The sequence below is a fragment of the Corythoichthys intestinalis genome, chromosome 17 (assembly GCF_030265065.1).
Source record: "Corythoichthys intestinalis isolate RoL2023-P3 chromosome 17, ASM3026506v1, whole genome shotgun sequence".
Taxonomy (NCBI): Eukaryota; Metazoa; Chordata; class Actinopteri; order Syngnathiformes; family Syngnathidae; genus Corythoichthys; species Corythoichthys intestinalis.
In genome coordinates this window covers 44,432,653-44,455,187 of record NC_080411.1, presented here as the reverse complement: position 1 = coordinate 44,455,187, position 22,535 = coordinate 44,432,653, and the positions used below count along the sequence as shown (strand labels likewise).

Genomic DNA, 22,535 nt, shown 5'->3' with positions numbered 1-22,535 from the left:
TACGCATACACACACACATACCAACCGACTAAATAAAACACCAAATGTGAAGCGTTACAAAAAGGTAACTTGTATTGATCCCTAATGCTTCGTATAGGCTATACGATTTAAAACTTAAAATTAAATTTGGTTCATAGACGAAAAAAAAAGTTAATTCATCTTAAGCAGCAAATAAATTAGGAAGTAAATCACTCACCATCTGATTGGGTGGTAACAATAATGTTCTCTGAGGCAGTGCCAGGTCCAAAGCGGTTGATAGCTACAACGCGAACCGTGTACTTTGTGAATTTATTGAGTCCTTCCAGCTTGTAGTTTAGTCCACTGACGTCGGCACTCTGCACACAGACAAATAATAGGAATTAGGAGTTCTTTGGAGCATTTACCACAGCGAGACACATGATTTTAATGGATCTAACGGTAAATATGTCTCTTGGTGTAAGGCATTAGTAGTTGTTGACCTGCTCCTTGCTTGAAAGGTTCTCTGTCCAGATGACTCTGTAGCCGATGATTGGTCCATTAGGAGCGCTTGGAGTCTCCCAGTTTATCTGTATGGAGGTTGGCGATAGAGCCTCAGCATTTAGTGACTCTATCTTGCTTGGTACCTGGACTGCAGATACAACACCAAACACACAAAGCCCAATTAAAACAAATTTAGAGAACAAAACCAGATGGTAGAAAAATAAACTCATCTGCTAATTTAGTCTTACGGTCTGGTTTGGTTGTGATCCTCAAGGGGTTGGAGCTTTCTCCTGGTCCGACATCATTGTAAGCAACAACTCTGAAGCTATAACCCTCCTCTGGCTTCAGGTTGGAAACCATGAGCTCCAAAGACTCGGGCTCTGACACATTTACTGACCTCTCCCTATAGCCAGGAGAAAAAAATGAATAATACTGTATATCAAGATTTTTTTACCTTGTTAAAAAATCACAATCATGTTTCCGGTTTGAAATTCCACATTGTTAAAAAGATAGACACATTACATTTTGTAACAATGCAGATAAATCAAGGCATAATCTATTTAGTTCCCCAGTAACTACAGTTAATCCTAAAATGACAGCACCACTGCATTCTCTCAGTCTTCTAATCAGCAAAGCAGAGATGAGATAAATCTGGCTGCGGTTGAGACCATTTTTATCAACCGTATTCAACTTCTTTTCACCACTGAGTACAGAAAAAGCTGAGGGAAATAGAGTTTTACACTTTATATCAGATGATTTTTTAAAAGTTGTGGATCAAAATGATCCAAAAAAAGCAATGTCTTTTAAGGTGCCGATACTGAACAGCATTATACGCACTGGATGGATAATCTATTTTGAATGACTGCAGATGCAATAAAGTAGTCCGAATGAGATTCCAGCATGTGATTACAGACATGAAGGTTGAGTGTTCACATCTCTTGATGAGACCTCAAATGGGAATGTGGCTATCAACATCATGTCTCTGGCGTAGTCACAAATCAATCTCAGTCAACTAACTCTGTTCACAGCACAGTGCTCAAGCCTGGCAGCCTATTATGGTATACTATGATATATTACCTTTTAACAGCTTTGCCTTATACAGCTCATTTGAACCTAGAATTTGGTCCCGTTATAAAACGTTTGCGTGTTAGCATTAGAACTCACACTATCAAGTAAGCCTGCACAATGTATCGTTTGCAAGGGCGTAGGTTTGCATATGGACGGTAGGGACATAACACTACCAACTTTCAGGATGCTCAAATTCTCCCTACCAACTTTTAAGCAACCTTACTTCATTATGTAAAGAGTTCTAATATATATGGCGGAAAACACAGACAAGACTGAAAAAGCAGTTTCTCCTCTTACACTCCTCTTTAAAACAAACTGCCATATTTTAAGCCAAAACAACTGTTGTGTTTGATAGAACAATATGTCTATATGCTGCCATAGCAGATTCATGGCGCATGAAGCCCCCGAACTATTTTTACTTTGTCCGTTTTACCCTGGAAACCCCCGTTTACAGACATTGCGCAACCGTTTTTGTTTCAACCCAGCCATAAAACAAAGGTAATTAATTATATTTATTATTCAAAATGTCTGTCATTTTTAGCTTAGAATCATTAATTGATGTCTATTATTTCGTTTAAAAAAAAAAGACTTTAAAAAATTATTCACTCGCATATTGTAAACTTTTAAACAAATGACGTCACAATTAAAAAAATGGCGTCTGTAAAAAAGTCACGGCTATCTACCTCATAACTATCGCTTAATTGTATTTTTTCGTTACTGTCACATTTTCTTCGATATACTAGATGAGGATAATCGATCCAAACAAAGAAAAATTGATTTTAAAAAAATGTTTAAAAGGGTAAATATATGAAACTCCACTCCTTGATGTCTGTATCGCAAACCTTGTTATATTACCATGTTTCACCCATAAAATCCTCCAAAAATCCAGCTGTGGCCATTCACAGCTGTGTCTTGACACTCATTGATACATGCTACATGGAGTTTTTGGATCGAAAGAAGGTACGTACGTGATAATATCTCGTTGAAGTCATGGTGTCTGTAATTCTGCTTTCGCGTGTTCTCACCTCCAGATAGGGTTTTGCTGGTTTTTTTTGTTTTTTTTAATGACCTTCAGTTCAAAATTGTTCTTCCCCCAGAAAATTGAGATTTTAAGCTTTCCAACGATGTATCACACATGCATATTGGACAATTTGAAATTTGGCCAAATTTGGGGTCACCTGAGTTTTTTCTGCCATTGGTAATTTAGATTGTCTTACCATATGTTGTAAGGATACAATAGACCCGACCTTTGTGAAGTGAATTATTTTCATTATGTTCAGTCTTACATTTATCCCTTTTCACTTGCTGAATGTGCCGGTCCATTTTTACCCCCCTCAAACGAACGTTTGGTTGGCTGATGACTTGAAGCACCCCGTCCCGCCACAAAGACACACACACAGACATACTCACACAAACCCAACAGATTCATGTCGACAAAATGCCCCCCCCCACACACACACACACACTTCGCAGAGGAAGGATATTAGAAGCAGCCACTGTAGGTCATGTAAAAAGACATCAGTGTTGTGGAGGTGGGGGAAACAGCAATAATTTTGCTACTGAAAGTCCGACCTGCAACAGTTAGCATAACATTAGACTCGCTAACTGTGAAAACTACTGCGGTCAGGCCAGCCTCCACAAGGAACAATGATGTCAAGCTAGTCGTCCCTTATTTGGATCATTGTTTGCATTATGTGCATTACGGTAATATCGTTCCTACCAATGTTGAGACGAAACCTACGCCCTTGATTGTTTGAATATCGCCATCGCAATGTGCGCATGCGCAATATTCCCATCAAAGGACATGCGATTTTTTTTTTCTTCATTTAAAAAAAAAAAAAAATAATAATATATATAATTTAAAAAAAAAAAATTTAAAAAATATATATACAGTGCCTTGCAAAAGTATTCGGCCCCCTTGAATCTTGCAACCTTTCGCCACATTTCAGGCTTCAAACATAAAGATATGAAATTTAATTTTTTTGTCAAGAATCAACAACAAGGGGGAACAATCGTGAAGTGGAACAACATTTATTGGATAATTTAAACTTTTTTAACAAATAAAAAACTGAAAAGTGGGGCGTGCAATATTATTCGGCCCCTTTACTTTCAGTGCAGCAAACTCACTCCAGAAGTTCAGTGAGGATCTCTGAATGATCCAATGTTGTCCTAAATGACCGATGATGATAAATAGAATCCACCTGTGTGTAATCAAGTCTCCGTATAAATGCACCTGCTCTGTGATAGTCTCAGGGTTCTGTTTAAAGTGCAGAGAGTATTATGAAAACCAAGGAACACACCAGGCAGGTCCGAGATACTGTTGTGGAGAAGTTTAAAGCCGGATTTGGATACAAAAAGATTTCCCAAGCTTTAAACATCTCAAGGAGCACTGTGCAAGCCATCATATTGAAATGGAAGGAGCATCAGTCCACCGCAAATCTACCAAGACCCGGCCGTCCTTCCAAACTTTCTTCTCAAACAAGGAGAAAACTGATCAGAGATGCAGCCAAGAGGCCCATGATCACTCTGGATGAACTGCAGAGATCTACAGCTGAGGTGGGAGAGTCTGTCCATAGGACAACAATCAGTCGTACACTGCACAAATCTGGCCTTTATGGAAGAGTGGCAAGAAGAAAGTCATTTCTCAAAGATATCCATAAAAAGTCTCGTTTAAAGTTTGCCACAAGCCACCTGGGAGACACACCAAACATGTGGAAGAAGGTGCTCTGGTCAGATGAAACCAAAATTGAACTTTTTGGCCACAATGCAAAACGATATGTTTGGCGTAAAAGCAACACAGCTCATCACCCTGAACACACCATCCCCACTGTCAAACATGGTGGTGGCAGCATCATGGTTTGGGCCTGCTTTTCTTCAGCAGGGACAGGGAAGATGGTTAAAATTGACGGGAAGATGGATGCAGCCAAATACAGGAACATTCTGGAAGAAAACCTGTTGGTATCTTCACAAGACCTGAGACTGAGACGGAGATTTATCTTCCAACAGGACAATGATCCAAAACATAAAGCCAAATCTACAATGGAATGGTTAAAAAAATAAATGTATCCAGGTGTTAGAATGGCCAAGTCAAAGTCCAGACCTGAATACAATCGAGAATCTGTGGAAAGAGCTGAAGACTGCTGTTCACAAACACTCTCCATCCAACCTCACTGAGCTCGAGCTGTTTTGCAAGGAAGAATGGGCAAGAATGTCAGTCTCTCGATGTGCAAAACTGATAGAAACATACCCCAAGCGACTTGCAGCTGTAATTGGAGCAAAAAGTGGTGCTACAAAGTATTAATGCAAGGGGGCCGAATAATATTGCACGCCCCACTTTTCAGTTTTTTATTTGTTAAAAAAGTTTAAATTATTCAATAAATTTTGTTCCACTTCACGATTGTGTCCCACTTGTTGTTGATTCTTGACAAAAAATTAAAATTTGATATCTTTATGTTTGAAGCCTGAAATGTGGCGAAAGGTTGCAAGGTTCAAGGGGGCCGAATACTTTTGCAAGGCACTGTATATATATATATATATATATATATATATATATATATATATATATATATATATATATATACAGTGCTGCTCGAAAGTTTGTGAACCCCCTCAACATTTTGGAATTTTCTATTATTTCAACCTGATTTCCTAATCAATCAATTCAGCAGTTTTTTTTTGTTTTTTTAACAGTTGTGTTGTCGAGACTAAATTAAAAAGAGTTTTCATCAACTGATGTAGGTGCAAAATTGAACTGTTTGGTCACAACCAAAACCGCCATGTCTGGCGAAAAGTCAACACTGCATACCACCAAAAGAGCCTTCTCCCAACAGTGAAGCATGGAGGTGGGAATGTCAAGATCTGGGCTTGCTTTTCATCCTCAGGACCTGGACAACTCCACATAGTCCAGGGAATCGTGAATTCTGAGGAATATTGTCAAATCCTAGAACATAACCTGACACCATCTGTTTTGAAGTTAAAGCTTGGCAGAAGGTGGATCATGCAACATGATAATGATCCAAAGCATTCCAGCAATACAACCAAGGAATGGCTGAAAAAGAAGAAGATTCGTGTTCTGGACTGGCCCAGTCAAAGTCCTGACCTAAATCCCATTGAAATGCTGTGGCGGGACCTGAAGCGAGCAGTTCATGCCAGACGCCCATCAAACCTCTCTCAACTGACTGCGTTCTGCAAGGAAGAATGGGCAAAAATCCACCAAAAAGTAGATGTGAGAGGCTGATTAGTCACTATAGAAACCGTTTGGTTGAGGTAATCTCTGCAAAAGGAGGCGCAATATCCTATTAACTGAAGGGGTTCACATACTTTTGCACACATGATATCTGAGTTTTTCTTAAATCAACCACTTTTGTTAAATAAAGAATGACAATATAACTATTTCTTTTGTTTCAGTCCATTATTTGGAATGTCAGTATTGTGGATTTGGGTATAACTTAACATTTAATAAGGTTATTTTAGTTTTTTTTTACAAAAAATCTGACCATCGCTGTGGGGTTCACAAACTTTCGAGCAGCACTGTATATATAAATATATATATATATATATATATATATATATGTAAACCTTCGCATCCGAGTTACCTGATTTTGAAAATCTGCCGATACCCGAGTCCTGAGCCGATAAATTTAATTTTTTTTTTTTTTGCTTCGATGCTTACGCTGCCGAGAACAGCCTCTCACTTACACGATGAATGAGTTGCCACAGCACACTATACCAAGTTTAACGATGATTAACACATTTGTGACTTTGAGCGAGAGAGACTGAGGCGTCTGTGGCCAGATCAAAGCTACAAATCCGGCAATTACCATTAATTGTAAGTACCAAATGCAAGCTGCACAGTTTGGTCACACTACTTATCAGGACGGAGGGTAATGCATGAAACAAACAAACAAACAAAAAAAGATCCTTTTCACCCGATTCCGATCCTCTAAAAATGGCATGACCGGCACGATTTTCGACCATGTAAACGGATTTGGACATCTCTAATCAATACAATGTGGTCACAGTGAGTCAACCAAAGTCTTCCCAAACAGAGCTATTCAAGTCATCTCGCAAAAAATATTCTAATTTTAATATTGCGTTGTACTGTATATCACAATATACCGCAAACCCCCAAAAAGTCGCAATGTCAGTTTTTTCCAATATCGCTCAGCCCTACCACAAAGTTTTCATAGTGACTGAATTTAAAAAAATCAATTAATAACTCACCCATTGACAATCCAGATAGTACCTTTAGTAACGTCGAAAAATGTACATTTATTTAAAGGATCTTTTTATTTTATTTTGCAATAGTACAACAGGACTACAAAAAAAGAGTAGTTGTCATTGTTTCACCACATATTGAAATTGATTTTATTTTAAAAATATCATTTCATTTTCATCCTTCCAAATGCAAACTACAGAACAGTTTCTGTTTATTGACAAGACAAACTATAGATGATTAGCCTTGATGAATATCTGGATTTGATAATGATTAAATTATTGTTTGGGAAATAAATCAGTTAGATGGGCTTAGAAAAAAAAACCATCTCATTAGTTGAATTTCTCTTTTATCCCAGAGGTGGAAGTGTTAGCCGAAACATGTCTGGTAATTAAAACAACCTATAACTATTGTCTGGGATAAAAGAAAAAAATCAACTTATCTATAAGTGTAGACAAAATGAACTCAATACAACTAAAAATCTAGTTATTTTAATTGTTTTTTTTTTTATATCCTCAAAGTATTTAAATCAGTTTAGACTCATTGCCTCATTTAACCAGTCACAAAATAAATACAGTGGTATCTCTGCACACTAATTTAATTCGTTCCAGGACCTGGTTTGTAAGTCGAAACGGTCGTATCTCGAGCGGGATTTTCACATAAGAATACATTCACAATTCCAATAATTCATTCCACAGCCCAAAAACCTACACTAAACCCTTAATAAATACTGTTAGTACAATTACAAAACAAATCAATTTTAAATACAATTCAGAATAATAATATAATAATAATTATTATTATATAAGGAATCAGGTTCTAACGTGGCGGTTGTGTTTTGCATGCTGTTCCTGAACAGACTGACGAGAGAGTGAGAGGGGTGCATTAAAGTTTTTACTTTCACTTTTCATGTTCTATTGTTGTTGGCGTCGGCAACGGCGGAGAGTAGCCTTGTTGTGTTGCACAAGTTCTAAAATAAATTATTAAAAACCTGACGAAGCTGGCGACTTCCTTGCTGATGTTACAACAATAAAAATTGTCACCTTAACTTATAAAGACTGGCAAATGGAGGTCGGAGGAGGACCGTCGAGATCAAAGACATACTCTAGCCAAATTGTCGAGCCAGGTCACTGAGGCCCACGCACATCACATTCATATTTTTCCATCTTAATTTCAATGCTATGCGTCACCATTTTCCTTTATTCACCACCTGCACTAACCTTCTTGGGACCCATGTTGATTTCTCTCACAAGAAAATCTGCCGTGCCCGTCTTGCGGGAAAACAATAAAATCGCGACACTGTCATAAATCGTCGTATTTCGAGCATGACGTCATACGTCGAGACAAATGACGAGTAAAATTTAATGTTATATGTCCAAAGGATCCTATGTCGATGCGATGGTATGTCGAGGTACCACTGTAATGGAATATATAGCAGCACCTTTTAAGCCTTCTAAGTTCTGAATTTTGCAGTTTGACTCAAATGCCCCTAAGTAATAGTCTCTTTATTTAAAAGTCCCAAATAATTGTGTTTGTCCTCACCAGAATATACTTCTTGTGAGCAAATGTTTGCGTCCGATGTTCGACAAAAAAAATAAAATAAAATGATGGGCAAAACAATAGCCTTGGATTAAAAGAGCATCAAAAGAAACAAGACTCTTACACTTGACACGTCATTATCAAAACAAAACTATTGTGAGCACTGAGTGTCCAAAGGTAATCGCTAATTAGTTGCTGACTTGATGTGCTCAAACACAGCAGCAGTAGCTGGTGAGAGTTAAGTCCAAATGTGGAAAGAATTCTATGCGCTTCTTCAGCCCGTCTATGTTCCTGTGAGTCGCAGCTTAAAGACAAAGCTGTCAAGGTGAACACGGAGTTAACCAGTGGAGATTTGTGCTACACAGTGTGAAGTAAGTTTGCCTTTCAAAGGTCAGTCCGCATCATATCAAGTAACCCACTGACCGACAGCAATGTTTTTTGATGCCCAGAGACAGACAATACAGTATCAGACCCCTTTGCTATTTCTGGCAGGACCCCTGGAATCATGATATATGAAATGCTTATAAAAACCTCATCTTTTTGTTTTTTAACAATGGAAGACACACAATTTTTAGCATGTTTTGTATGTTCTACCTATTCCTCCTCTAATTGCTCATATAGAGGAAGTCAAACTTAGGTAAATGCACTAATCAGCATGAATATATCGTCTTCTTCCCTCACGAAGACTATGTGAACAATTTGTGCTCTGTTAGATTCCTATAATTAGGTTTTTGCTCTAGCAGATCATAAAGCCACCTGTCATGTAGCAGTTAATGTGAACATCTTATTTCTTGTCAGGAGTTAACATTTAAATACTGGTCATTTACTACTTAATAATGTTAAAGAAATTGGATAATTCTTCATCTACTGGATTTTGAGGAAATTTCTAATACCTACTATCTTGTAATGTTAAACAGAAAATCTTCATCAGAGTTTACATCTTTTGGAACTGTATATGCATTTCTTTTAACTATTGAACCACGCTAAATCACACTCACAGTCTAATTGTCATGGAACAAGCGAGTGCCAACGAAGTCAAGAAACAGGCGATAATGTATGGCTTTATAGAAAAAAGCCCATAAGCAAAGAAGAAGAAAGTGGGCCTTACTCAAGAATAAAAGTGTAGAAATATTCTTCCTTACTCTCCATGGAAGTTGAGTGAATTCATGAAACGTGCGTACTGGCCAATTTTCTTCTCATCACTGTGCGTATGTTAGGAAATCAGGATTCATTCTAAATGATGGGCTCATGCCCACGAGCCGCAATCAGCATAAATCGCGCCGCTATTTCACGATAAAAGGAAATCCCCATTTGACACATCTAAGCCGTTGCGTGGAGGTTTAAAGTCATGAGAAATGGCCCCAGAACTTTTTTTTTTTTTAACATTCTAACTTTCGTAATCTTAATCCTACTTTAAAAAGGATATGATTTTATATATGAAATACCAATCATGTCATGAAGAAGTTTGTATAAAGTTAGTCATAAATAGGGTTGAGGCTGGAATGATTACAGCATCAAGTGTTAGCAAACAACGTGAATGATTTCAACAGTGAAACAACAACACAACAAAGAAATAGAAAAAAACCTATAAGCATTTTCAAATCTTTAATAAAGTAATACATCTTTATAAGTCTCATGCGATGATTTACTTTTGAAAGTGGCCACATTTGCATTATTTTCATGCAAAATAGTTAAAGGATTTGAACATGAAACAAGTAAAAATTATGTATGTGGTACAAAAGGAACGTATATGGCAAATTATATTTCCCACTGATGTTTCATACTACTGTACTAATATAAGTATAGATTTTCTGCATGTAAAGTGTATACATTTTGCAGGGAGATTATACATTCTTTATATACTTTATATAGGTTCATTATAGGCCATGACATTAAAATGAAATAAAATATATATGGTAACACCATTTCATACAGTTTTTTAGTATGCTGTGAGATATGTCAGCCTAGTATGAAATTTATAATAGTAACATAGCAGTCACATCAAATATAGAAACTACCAAGGAAGAATAGGTCTGGGTTCTTATGGGTTAAATATCTTAATTTATTTCAAAAAACACTTTTCATGTCTTATTTGATGTACAGTAATACCTCATTTATCACGTTAGATTGGCTCCAAGACCAGCCGCTTTAGGTTAACTTCCGCGAAGTAGGGACACTGTTTTTGCGAGAACTATTTATATATTTTTAACACTATAACGCGCACCTATTGCACCACGTGCACCAATTTCTTTGTGTGTTATGAATTAAAATGTGTTTTCTTATTTTACACTTGTTTTATTGTTCATACACAGTGAAATTAAATGTGTTAAATTAATTTTAACAGATTCAATAAAATCAGACCAGTTTTCACATTTATTATATATACAGTGGTATGAAAAGGTATCTGAACCTTTTGGATATTCTCACATTTTTGCATAACATCACCATCAAATGTGATCTAATCTTTATCAAAATCACACAGATAAAAAAAAAAAAAACTGTCTGCTTTAACTAAAACCACACAAACATTTATAGGTTTTCATGTTTTAATGAGGATAGTACGCAAACAATGACGGAAGGGGGAAAAATACTGTAAGTAAGTGAACCATCACATTTAATATTTTGTGCCCCCCTTTGGCAGCAATAACTTCAACCAGACACTTCCTATAGCTCAGTACTTCTCAAATAGTGTGGCGCGCGATGCCAGGGGTGGCGCATGTGACCTCGGGGAACATGCTTTTTTTTTTTTTTTTTTTTTTTTTTTTTTTTTTTTTTTTTTTTTTTGTGCCTTACTAGAATAAAGTGTACTTGCACATCCGCTCAGTGGGTGGCAGTAGCGCTCTCATTTTCAGAGTGCGCGCAGTATTTTTGAACTAAGCAACAGCACACAGAAAAGAGTTATGAAGAGCTAAGCCGTGTGCGTCGTTTTCAAAATCCTTTTTCCAGTCGGACTCACGCAGCGACCCGCTGTCTTCTCCGGTTCTCACGTGTCCGCCAGAGAAGTGCCATTTTCGGCTTCGGATCGTTGCGACGACCACCCTCACCTATGGTTCTCCCTCGGCTGCCGAGAATGCGCTTTTTTCGGGCCGTTTGCCTTTTGGCTTTGACTTTTATTACAGTGGGAGATAAGGGAAAAGCACTGTTTACTGTGTCAAAAAATGATTATAGCGGACAGCCGGAAGCCAAATCAAATAAGATGCCACTTAAAGACATTAGACCTCAATGTCATTGATAAGCCGCTTGATTGTTTTTCAGCGAAAACGTGCCGAATATTGCCAACAATCGTCCCGCTTTGTCAGTGTTATATCAGTAAACCAGTGAGCACTGTTCGCATTTCGGGTGCAAAATAACCCCACACCATTGCAAAGGATGTGATAGTGTGAGTAGCGAAAATAAAAACAGTCCTTCTGTCCAAAGACACTCTTTTTTTTTTTTTTTTTGTATTCAGTTTTGTTTTTTCAGTCAAATTTTTTGGCATATTCTCCTCATGGGTTAATGTTTCTAATCAATATGAATTTGTTATTATTTACTGATTTTATTACATTTTATTTTTCAGTATCAAATTGTCAAAAATGTAACAAGTGTATTTTTACAGTTTGGATGTCACTTTTTTTTTTTAATTCAGGCAAATTGATGCGCATTATGTTTTTTCTGTTACAAACAAAACAATGTTAATAAAGTTATACTTTATTATAAGTTGATCTATGTTCATCTTTTTTCTTTAGTAGAAAAAATGTACACAATGTTAGGCTGAGACGTACTTATGATAGTAATATTATAGACTAATGATACTATTTACAGTGGCGGCAGAGAGTTTGGGGGGGCACGAAACATTTACATCTTCCTTGGGGGGGCGTAACAGAAAATAATTGAGAAGCACTGCTATAGCTGCAGATCAGTCAGGCACATCTATCAAGACTAATCTTGGCCTATTCCTCTCAAGATAACTGCTGTAGTTCAATCAGATTCCTGGGATGTCTGGCACGGATCGCTGTCTTTAGGTCATGCCACAGCATCTCAATGGAGTTCAAGTCTGGACGTTGACTTGGCCACTCCAGAACGTGTATTTTGTTCTACTGAAACCATTTTGAAGTTAATTTACTTCTGTGTTTTGCATCATTGTGTTGCAGCAGCCATCCTCCTTTTAGCTGCAACTGTCTTGACAAACGGCCTATGGTTCTCCTGCAAAACGTCCCGAGAAATTCATTCTTCCATTCATGATTGCAAATTTTCCAGGCCCTGGGGAAGCATAACAGCCCAAAATCATGATTCTCCCTCCACCATGCTTCACGGTGGGGATGAGGTGTTGAAGTTGGTGAGCTGTTCCATGTGTCCTCCACACATGAAATTGTGTGTTACTCCCAAACAATTCAACTTTGGTTTCATTGGTCCACAAAAAAAATTGCCAAAACTTCTGTATAGGGTTCATGTGCATTTTTGCAAACATTAAATAAGCAATAATGTTTTTTTTTAGAAAGCAGAGTCCTCCCATGAACACCATTCTTGTCCATAGTTTAACATACAGTTAATGTGTGCACAGATATATTGGACTGTGGCAGTGATTTCTGTAAGTCACTCTAGGGTTCTTGGCGTCATCTGGATGCCCACTCTTTGGGAGAGAAGCAACAGTGCCAAACTCTCTCCATTTGTAGACAACTTCTCTGACTCTCGAATGAACATTCGATGAGGAACATTCAGATTTTTAGAGATGGTTTTGTATCCTTCCCCAGCTTTATACAAATCAACAAGCCTTGATCGCCGGTCTTCAGACAGATGTTTTGACCGAGCAATGATGCACATCAGACAATGTGTCTCATCAAGACAATTCTTACCAGGTGTGTGTTTTATAATGGGCAGGGCAGTTTTAAACCACTCATCAGTGATTGGGCACACACCTGACTTAAATTGTTTGGTGAAAATTGGTTTGAATTGCTCTGTAAGATCTGCAGCAACAGGAACCGTCTGGTTGAAGTTATTGATGCCAAGGGTTGGGTGGGGGACACAACATATTAAATGTGGTGGGTCATTTACTTATTGTTCCTACTTATGCCATTGTTTGCATGCTATCCTCATTAAAAAATGAAAACCTATAAATTTCTGTGTGGTTTTAGTTAAAGCAGACATTGTTTTTTTCATCTGTGTGGTTTTGACAAAGATCAGATCACATCTGATGGTGATTTCATGCAGAAATGTGGCAAATTCTAAAAGGTTCGGATACTTTCGATACAACTGTAAAGCACATTTTTATGAATTTGGCCCGTCAAGTTGTGTATCCGCTATAGTCAAACTGCAACGTAGCGAGGGATTATTATAATTGCTAAAATATTATGTATTACCCATGTAATAATTTTAATAAAATCAATCGGTTAAGAGACAATGAGCTCCCTGTCTTTTGTGGGAAAAAAAACAACAGATTATTTTAGTAATCTGTGCTTTTCCATATGATTTTAAGGACTATTTTTTTTTTTTTTTTAATTCATCAATGTATCATGTATGTGGCATTGCATTGTGTTATCTACAGTATAACGGTGGTCTCCAACCTCCAGCCTCAAAGGCCCACTGTGGGTTGTGTTTTTTGTTCCTGCCGATCCAGCACAGATAGTTGAACCAATTAGTTTTCTTCTAAAACAAGCAGCACTTGACTACAATCAACTGATTGTACTTGTAAAACACCAGATTGGTGAAAAAGTATAGTCATCCTGTTTGGCTGGAATGAAATACTGCACCTACAGCGGGCCTTTGAGGATCAGGTTGGAGACCCCTGTTCGTACCTTGACATACAATCTCTTAGACACACGATCTTATCGACATCCGACGTAAAATTTGGCTCGCCAATTGTTTCTACATCCGACGTTTCTTTGTTTTCCCGCAAGACGGACACATGGCAGATTTTCTTGTGGGCGAAATCAACACGGGTTTCAACAATGTTAGTGCAGGTGGTGAAAAAAAGAGGAAAAAGGTGATGCTTACCATTGACATGAAAATGGATATGATAGAAAAATATGAGCGTGGGATGCGCATCCGTGTTATGGCTCAACAATACGGCTTTAGACGCTCTATTATCTCGTCGATCCTCCTTCGTTGGCCAGTCTTAATAAGGTGAGAACTATTATTGTGGTAACATCGCCAAAGAAAGTGCCAGATTTGTCAGGATTCTATTCATTTATTCCATCAACTTGTGCACCACAGCACGCCTATTGTCCCACGCAGCAAGTAGACAAAGTGAAAGTTAAAAGGCTCACTCTGTCAAGGCAGCCACGAAAACACATTCAGCACATTAGAACCCGATTCGTTCATTCATTATTATATTTATTTTATAATATTATATTATTTTTTATATTATTTATAATTTATTTGTTTTGCTCTGTGTAATTCCTCTTTGCTAGTGGGACGAATTAATGGAATTATAATGTATTCTTAAGGGAAAATCCTGCTCCACATACGACAATTTCAACTTACAAACAAGGTCCTGGGACGAATTAACTTCGTATGTGTAGAGGTACCGCTGTACTTGCAAGATTTTAGTTTCACTGATGGCTTTCTAACTCATATAAGTTTGATTTCCCATACTGTATATCTACTTACAAAGGATATTGCACATGCAATTCCTATCAACTATTGTTCTCAAATTATAAGTTAATAGATAAGTTTCATATTGTATAGATTTACTAAGAATTGTATGTGAGTTTCACATACTTTTACATACAACCTCCGGATAAAACAGATTTGAGTTTGATAAATTTTATAAATGTGTTTTCCATATGGGTGTTGAAAGTTTGGTATCATTAAATAGAGTAATTAAAAGTTATACATGAACATAATAATATCAAAAACAATGTTTTTGGTTATATAATACTGCCTACCAACAATATTGGAGTAGGAGCATGTGGAGTTCTCCTTGTTTTGGAAAGTTGTAGAATCATTGATTCAGCTAGGCTCCACATATAAATGTAAATCTCATGCATAACCTCAGAATTGCACTTGTCAAGACTGTGCCCGGAACGTATTTCCTGGTTGAAAGCTTTGACCTACCACACAGCCCTCATTACGGCAGAAAAGGTTAAGGGAAAGGGGTTTATTGATATGTGGAAGGTGTATTTTGGGGCGAGTCGAGAGAAAAGACCACATTTTTCATTAAGATGCCTAAAAAAACGTGTTAAATATCACGGAAGCCCACCCCCTCAAGCTCATTTTTCCCCCATTAAATTTGTTGAGCCATCAACATTACATGGTAAAAATAGCAAGTCATTTTCAGCACTTTAGATTGTTCAATTATATAAAAATTCGCATGGAGTTTCAGGCTGGCAGCAACAATATCACTATTCATGTTGGTTTAAAATTTTAATTTCTATTAAAATGTATAGATTCAGTCTATCCGTCCATCCAATTGTATATTGCTCATCCTGTTTAGGTGAGCTGGAGCCTCTGTTGCCCTCAGCGAAAGAGACAGACTCACACAATCCAATGACCCGTGGTGCTTAAACTGGTCAATACGTGTTTTTTTTTTTTTTTTTTTTTTTAAATTATTTGTACTTTTTTTATTAATGAAATATCTGCTCTTTTTCTTTTCATCTGTTCTCATATGTATGCTGAATTTATTTTAATTAATGGTAACGTTTATTCACCCTGTTTGTTGCTTGCACTCTTCTTTCATGCAAGTTATTGGTCCTGACAAAAGCGTCTGTATATCCTGCCAAGATTTTACGACTGACAAATCACATCCATTTTTTCCCCCCTTAAGTCTTTACGACTGACAGATTTTGTGATGTTTCATGGTGAAAACTCAAAGGCTCTTCAGTCCAACCTAACACTCAGCCTACTAAAATGCTGCAGGCTGGTCAGTCCCTCAGGTAACACAGCTTAAAAGCTTGGATGTGAAAGCATTCAGCTGGAGCTCCAACTGTCAGAGGTTACCATTTAACATCAGCGGGGGACTTGCCAATGTCACCCAAAGGGTTTCTACTAAACGTTCAGAGCTGCTGTGTGCAGCAGGGCTGTAATGAAGGGACATAAGTGCCGTCTGTCTCTTACATGCTGTTTGTATCCAACACCTGTAATCATAGTTCTTTCAAGTCAGCAACTTTTTGACAAACAGAGGTCAAACATTTTTAAAGGGAACCACAGATAGAAAGAATTTTAGTTCTTATAAGATAAATATTAGTGAATTGCTAGCCAAAAGTATTGGCACCCCTGCAATTCTGTCAGATAATGCTCAATTTTTCCAAGAGAATGGGGGAAAAAAATTCATCAAATCATTATCATTTTACACGAGACTCCAAAAATGGGCCAGACAAAAGTATTAGGACTCTTTGAAAAATCATGTGTTGCTTTTCTAATTTGTGTAAGTGACAGCACCCATTATTTGTGGCACATAACAGGTGATGGCAATAAATAAATCACACGTGCAGCCAGTTAAAATGGATTAAAGTTGACTCAACCTCTGTCCTGTGTCCTTGTGTGTACCACAACGAGCATGGAGAAAAGAAAGAAGACCAAAGAACTGTCTGAGGACTTGAGAAGCAAAATTGTGAGGAAGCATGGGCAATCTCAAGGCTACAAGTCCATCTCCAAAGACCTGAATGTTCCTGTGTCTACCGTGCGCAGTGTCATCAATAAGTGTAAAGCCCATTGTGCCATGTTTGTGTGCCTTCTCAGTTCTTTTCCTTTCATTCCAGCACATGAGTCAGCTGGATGGGTGGGGCTGCACAACACACCTATGGCGCATCAGGGGTGCTCATAATTTAAAGACTCCTGTCACCTTACTTCTCGAGTCTCCTGCCTAGTACGTATTTTTCGTAGTACGCTTTGTTTCACAGCAGTAGTTTTATTTGGACTTTGCTATTTTGTATTTTGTCTTTTCTGGCCTTAGTCACCTTGCCCTTAGTTATATTGGCGAACTCTGCAAAGCCTCCGTCAGTGTTGGATTCATATTTAACAGCTCGCCGTTTGACCACACATTGCACTGTGGCTAACCTCCCTAGATGTGGACGGAAGAGAAAAATTGACGAGAGATTTCAATGAAAGATTGTGCGGATGGTGGATAAAGAACCTCGGCTAACATCCAGACAAGTTCAAGCTATCCTGGGGTACAACAGTGTCAACCCGTACTATCCGTCGGCGTCTAAATGAAAAGGGACTCTATGGTAGTATACCCAGGAAGATCCCACTTCTGACCCAGAGACATAAAAAAGCCAGGCTGGAGTTTGCCAAAACTTACATGAGAAAGCCAGAAACCTTGGCCAAAAAGAATCTTTTATGGTCAGATGAGCAAAAGTAGAGCTCTTCGGAAAAGGCATCAACATAGAGTTTACAGGAAAAAAAACAAGGCCTTCAGAGAAAAGAACACGGTCCCCACAGTCAAACATGGCGGCGGTTCCCTGATGTTTTGGGGTTGCTTTGCTTCCTCTAGCACTGGACTGCTTGACCATGTGCATGGCATTATGAAGTCTTAAGACTACCAACAAATTTTGCAGCACAATGTACGGCCCAGTGTGAGAAAGCTGGGTCTCCCTCAGAGGTCATGGGTCTTCCAGCAGGACAATGACCCAAAACACATTTCAAAAAGCACTAGAAAATGGTTTAAAAGAAAGCACTGGAGACTTCTAAAGTGACCAGCAATGAGTCCAGACCTGAATCCCATCGAACACCTGTGGAGAGATCTAAAAATGGCAGTTTGGAGATGGCACCCTTCAAATCTCAGAGACCTGAAGAAGTTGGCCAAAAATGAATGGTCTAAAATTCCAGCAGAGCATTGCAATAAACTCATTGATGGGTACCGAAAGCAGTTGTTCGCAGTTATTTTGTTTAAAGGTTGTGCTACCAAGTATTAGTCTGAGGGTGCCAATACTTTTGTCTGGCCCATTTTTGGAGGGTTTTTTTTTTTTTTTGATTCTCTTTTGTGTTTTTTCATTGTAGGCAAAATAAATGAAAATATTACGACCAAAGGGTTTGTGACTGCAATCATTTTCTGGGAGAAATTGAGCATTATCTGACAGAACTGCAGGGGAGCCAATACTTTTAGCCAGCACTGTATACAGGACATTACATCAAAGTTGGATCAGCCTGTTGTGTGTTTTTTCACCTTAATTTTGAGTATAACTCCATTCCAAACCTTCATGGGTTGATACATTTGATTTTCATTGATAATTTTTGTGTGACATTGTTGTCAGCACATCCATCTAAGGAAAGAACAAAGTATTCAATAAAAATATTTCATTCATTTAGATCTGCAACATGTTACATTAGTGTTTCCTTCATTTTTTTTTTTTTTTTTTTTTTTTTTTTACAACGTAGGTATATACTCGGTATGGTTTGATCAAAGCTAATATAAAGTTGCAAATGTCAAAGTGACCCCACCTCTTTGGGTTTTCAGTGTGCTGCACACAAAGTTTGGATACCCTTGCCGAAACACTGCCCACCAACTCCAAACAAGGAAGGTGCAAACACTGATACTATAACTTTGATTACCTTTTCATTTGGAGTGTGCATTTACTCAGAGCCAAATTAATTGACGCTGTTAAGTTCCCTTCATGGAATACAGCAATAGCACAATTCTCTTTATTGCTCTTTTCAACGGAGATGCTAGAAAAGTCAGCAATAAAACACACCCCAGGGTAAAATCATCCGAGCACAGTATTGATTGCTTGGCGCTTGGCAAATTAAGACAACAGATTTAGTTTTATTGAAGGCAACATAAGCATTATCTTTAATTCTTTACCTCAATGTCAATGTGAAAGCAGAATATATAGAATTTAGTGCCTGCACTGAAAATGTAACGTTGGCAGCCTTGAAGGCAGGATTTCAAAGGAAACATCAGTCAGGGGTTACAAATAATGAGCCCTTGCTCGCAACGTGTGTTTTAGTCCATTCCACGGTCAAAGATCAGAGCTATTTGAGGACTAATAGAGTTATTCCACACCAAACTCATCTAATCATGCCTTAATGGAGATTGCTCCGCGCACTGCGGCACTGGTGTGCTGGATCAAAAGGAATCCTTCCCCGAACTGTTCCTAGAAAGGTACTGTATATAAGTTTTCAAACTGTTCTGGGAGTATGAACAGAAAAATGGGCCTTTTCGTCTTTGTTTTCTCAAAAGGAAAGTACTTACCCACTTAAACATTTGTCCCTGACCGTTTGAACTGATTTTGCAAAAATGCCAGTATTTTATATTCTGGAAATCTCTTACAGCAAGTTGTGTTATATATTGGATTTTTCAACCCATTAAAAACACACGCTATATTTCCACACACCAAGGGATTTCTGCTTAAGTTATAAATATATAGTGTTATTCAAGAATGACCAACTACACTGAACAAGAAGAAATAGCACTTAACTGTTTTTGCGCCCATCTTTCATTAAGTTAATTTAAAATAGCTGGGACTTTTCTGCATACATAAAATGCCTGTGACTCTGAAATGTTCATAAATCTACCTAAATCACTGTGAGTGAGTACATTTTCTATTCCTTTTCTGGAGTGGTGAGTGAAATGAACAGACTCCAAAGTGTGGATTGAGTAATCATGCTGCCGCAGAGTAAAGCTTGGTTCGGAACGTGGTTCGGATACGTAAGAAATCACGTTTAAACCCTTCTGAACCACCGTTGCATGTGACTGATTCAGGAAGTGGTTCATTGGTTTGGGTTAGACTGCGTGTCAAAAGGTGCAACAAAACACAAAGGAGTCCCCAACATATGTTGTGTTGCTTTTGTGGTTCTGTGGTTGTTTGGTGGTTCTCCCCAAGGTTTCTCTTTTCCCATGGGTTTTTTTGAGTTTATCGTTGCCGCCATGGAGGGTCTAAAGATGGGGGATGCCCAGGACATGGACTCATCTCATTCATCTACTTTATCTGACTGTGTATCAAAATAACTCTGTAAAGCCCTCTGAGACAAACCTGTTGTGGATATAGGGCTATACAAATAACATTGAATTGAATTGAATTGTTTTTCCACTCTACTGGCGATATTAGCATTTTGGAAGTGTGAAACTTGAAACAATGGTCGTGGCTAAAAAGAGGAATTATTCCGTGGTTTGGGAGTTTTTTGACCTCATCAGTAACAACAAGGTTTTTCTTACAAATATATATCATCTAAATTACAGATGTCACGATCACATATTTTTGCACCCGAGTCCGAGTCACCTGATTTTGAGCATCTGCCGATACAGAGTCATGATCCGATACCGAAAGTGTTAAAAAAAAGTAAAAATAAAAACGTTTGAAACATGTTACTAACCCATCTTCATAATGTGAATTATTTTTAAACAAGTATAACATAGAAAAATGCTTGTATTTATAAAATGCTTCATTGACACTACTGCTGGTGTTTAACAAGCTAAACGATGATTGACACATTCGTGGCCTTTGAAGGTAGCACTCCCAAGCTACTCTGGCAAGATCAACGTCAGTCAATCATCATTAACTTTAACAAGCAAATTGCAGTGCACTGCTGTCCAAGGCCCAGTCTACAGTTTTTTATAAACGAGAATTCTGCCATAATACGTCCGGACAAAAAATAATTATGTCTACACCAGCACGTTTTTAGAAAAAAAAAAAGCTTCCCAAGCTAACCACATTTAAGTTTTTAAGTACCTTCATAACAATGCGCAAAAATAATTTTCTGTAATAATAAGAAATGGAAGCAAAAAGCAGCTGTCTAATGATCAGATATAAACCCAGTGCGAAGGTATCCATGTTTACTACAAATGTAAACATTGGTCTCATTTGTGACGTAGGAACAAAGTTTGTAGCAGTCATGGATGTTTCAACAGTCTATTTTCTGTTATCAGTGTCCAAAAGATGGTGCTACAAACACAGAATTTGCACATCTTTACTTTGGACAGAGTTTTTAAGAACCGTTGTTTTCAATGCCCAAAATCTGTGTGTGGATGATAGGTCAAACTGTAGAAAAAGTTCTTCTTTTTGCCTAATACGTGTAGACATTGCCCAAGAAAAGCAGCAGTCGGAAGAGTGAGACGCTGTACGAGCATGAAGCAGAAAAACATATAAATACAGTGGTACCTCAACATACGAAGTTAATTTGTTCCAGGACCTTGTTTGTAAGTCAGAATAGTCATATGTCGAACAGGATTTCCCCATAGGAATACATTATAATTCCATTAATTCGTTCTACAGCCCAAACACCTACACTAAATCCTTAATAAATACTGCTGGTACTATTACAAATGGCAATTAAACATAGCAAAACAAATAAGTTATAAATAAAAATCTGAATAATATAATGATAATGAATAATTATTCCTGTACATAATGTAACGAATTGGGTTCTAATGTGGCAGACACTTTTTGCTGTACCTGAACGCACCGCAGGGCTGACTTCACAGTGATATAGGTCGGTGTGGTAGAGATAATACTTTCGTTTTCTTTAAAGCACAGTCAACTGCGGCGGACAATGGCCGTTTTGTGTTGGATAAGTTCTTGTGACGAAGCTGGCGATTTCCTTGGCGATGTTACCACAATAATAATTGTCACCTAAACTCATAAAGACTAGCGAACGGTGGTCGGAAGAGGACCGTGGAGCTGTATTGGTTAGCCAGTTCACGAATGAGTACCCCACGCTCATATTTTTCTATAATTTGCATCTTCATTTCAAAGGTAGGCATCAGTCTTTTCCTTGTTTCACCAACTGTACCCACTTTTTTGAAACGTGTTGATTTCTCACACAAGAAAATCCGCCGTACGTTCGTTTGCGGTGCTGTCATGTCGTCATATTTCAAGCATGTCGTCGGATGTAGAAACAAATGGTGAGTCAAATTTTACGTCGGATGTTGATAAGATCGTGTGTCGAGGCACCATTGTACTGTACTGTACTGGACTGTATTTTTAAGTTAAAAACACGATCCTTTTCAAATGATTCAGATCCTCCGAAAAATAGCGTGATCGGCCCGATTTTTGATCCCATGATAGAATCGGGACATCCCTAAAATAGATCAGATTTATTTCACACTTGAGAAATTTGATGCTGCAAAGCTCATATAGACACGGAAGAGGGGGAAAATTACACATCGTTTGTTCACGTGGAATAGATATTGACTGTTTTAATTATTCTTATATATTTACAAAAACTACTACAAAGTAACACGAGCATTAGGGTGTTCAGCCCCTATCTCATTATTTTTTTCCTTTGAAATTTGAAGTGGCTAAGTGCTGAATTGATCCATTTGGTAAAGCCATTAACTGAGGAAAATACCAGATTTTTTTCACACAAACATTCCCATGCCTCACTATACCCAGGTATGTGA

The 22,535-nt window shown here is 37.8% G+C and overlaps 1 protein-coding gene across 6 annotated transcripts in view; it reads right to left on the bottom strand.

Moving 5' to 3' along the window:
- dcc (DCC netrin 1 receptor) overlaps window positions 1–22,535 on the bottom strand; it is a 520,661-nt gene that overhangs the window by 199,446 nt on the left and 298,680 nt on the right. For all 6 annotated transcript variants that reach the window (XM_057819874.1, XM_057819873.1, XM_057819875.1 and 3 more), the window contains exons 9-11: window positions 708–862; window positions 459–607; window positions 197–335 (exon numbers count right to left, since the gene is read on the bottom strand). In XM_057819874.1, coding sequence (XP_057675857.1) covers window positions 197–335; window positions 459–607; window positions 708–862 — 443 coding nt within the window. The remainder of the gene's footprint in view (window positions 1–196; window positions 336–458; window positions 608–707; window positions 863–22,535) is intronic.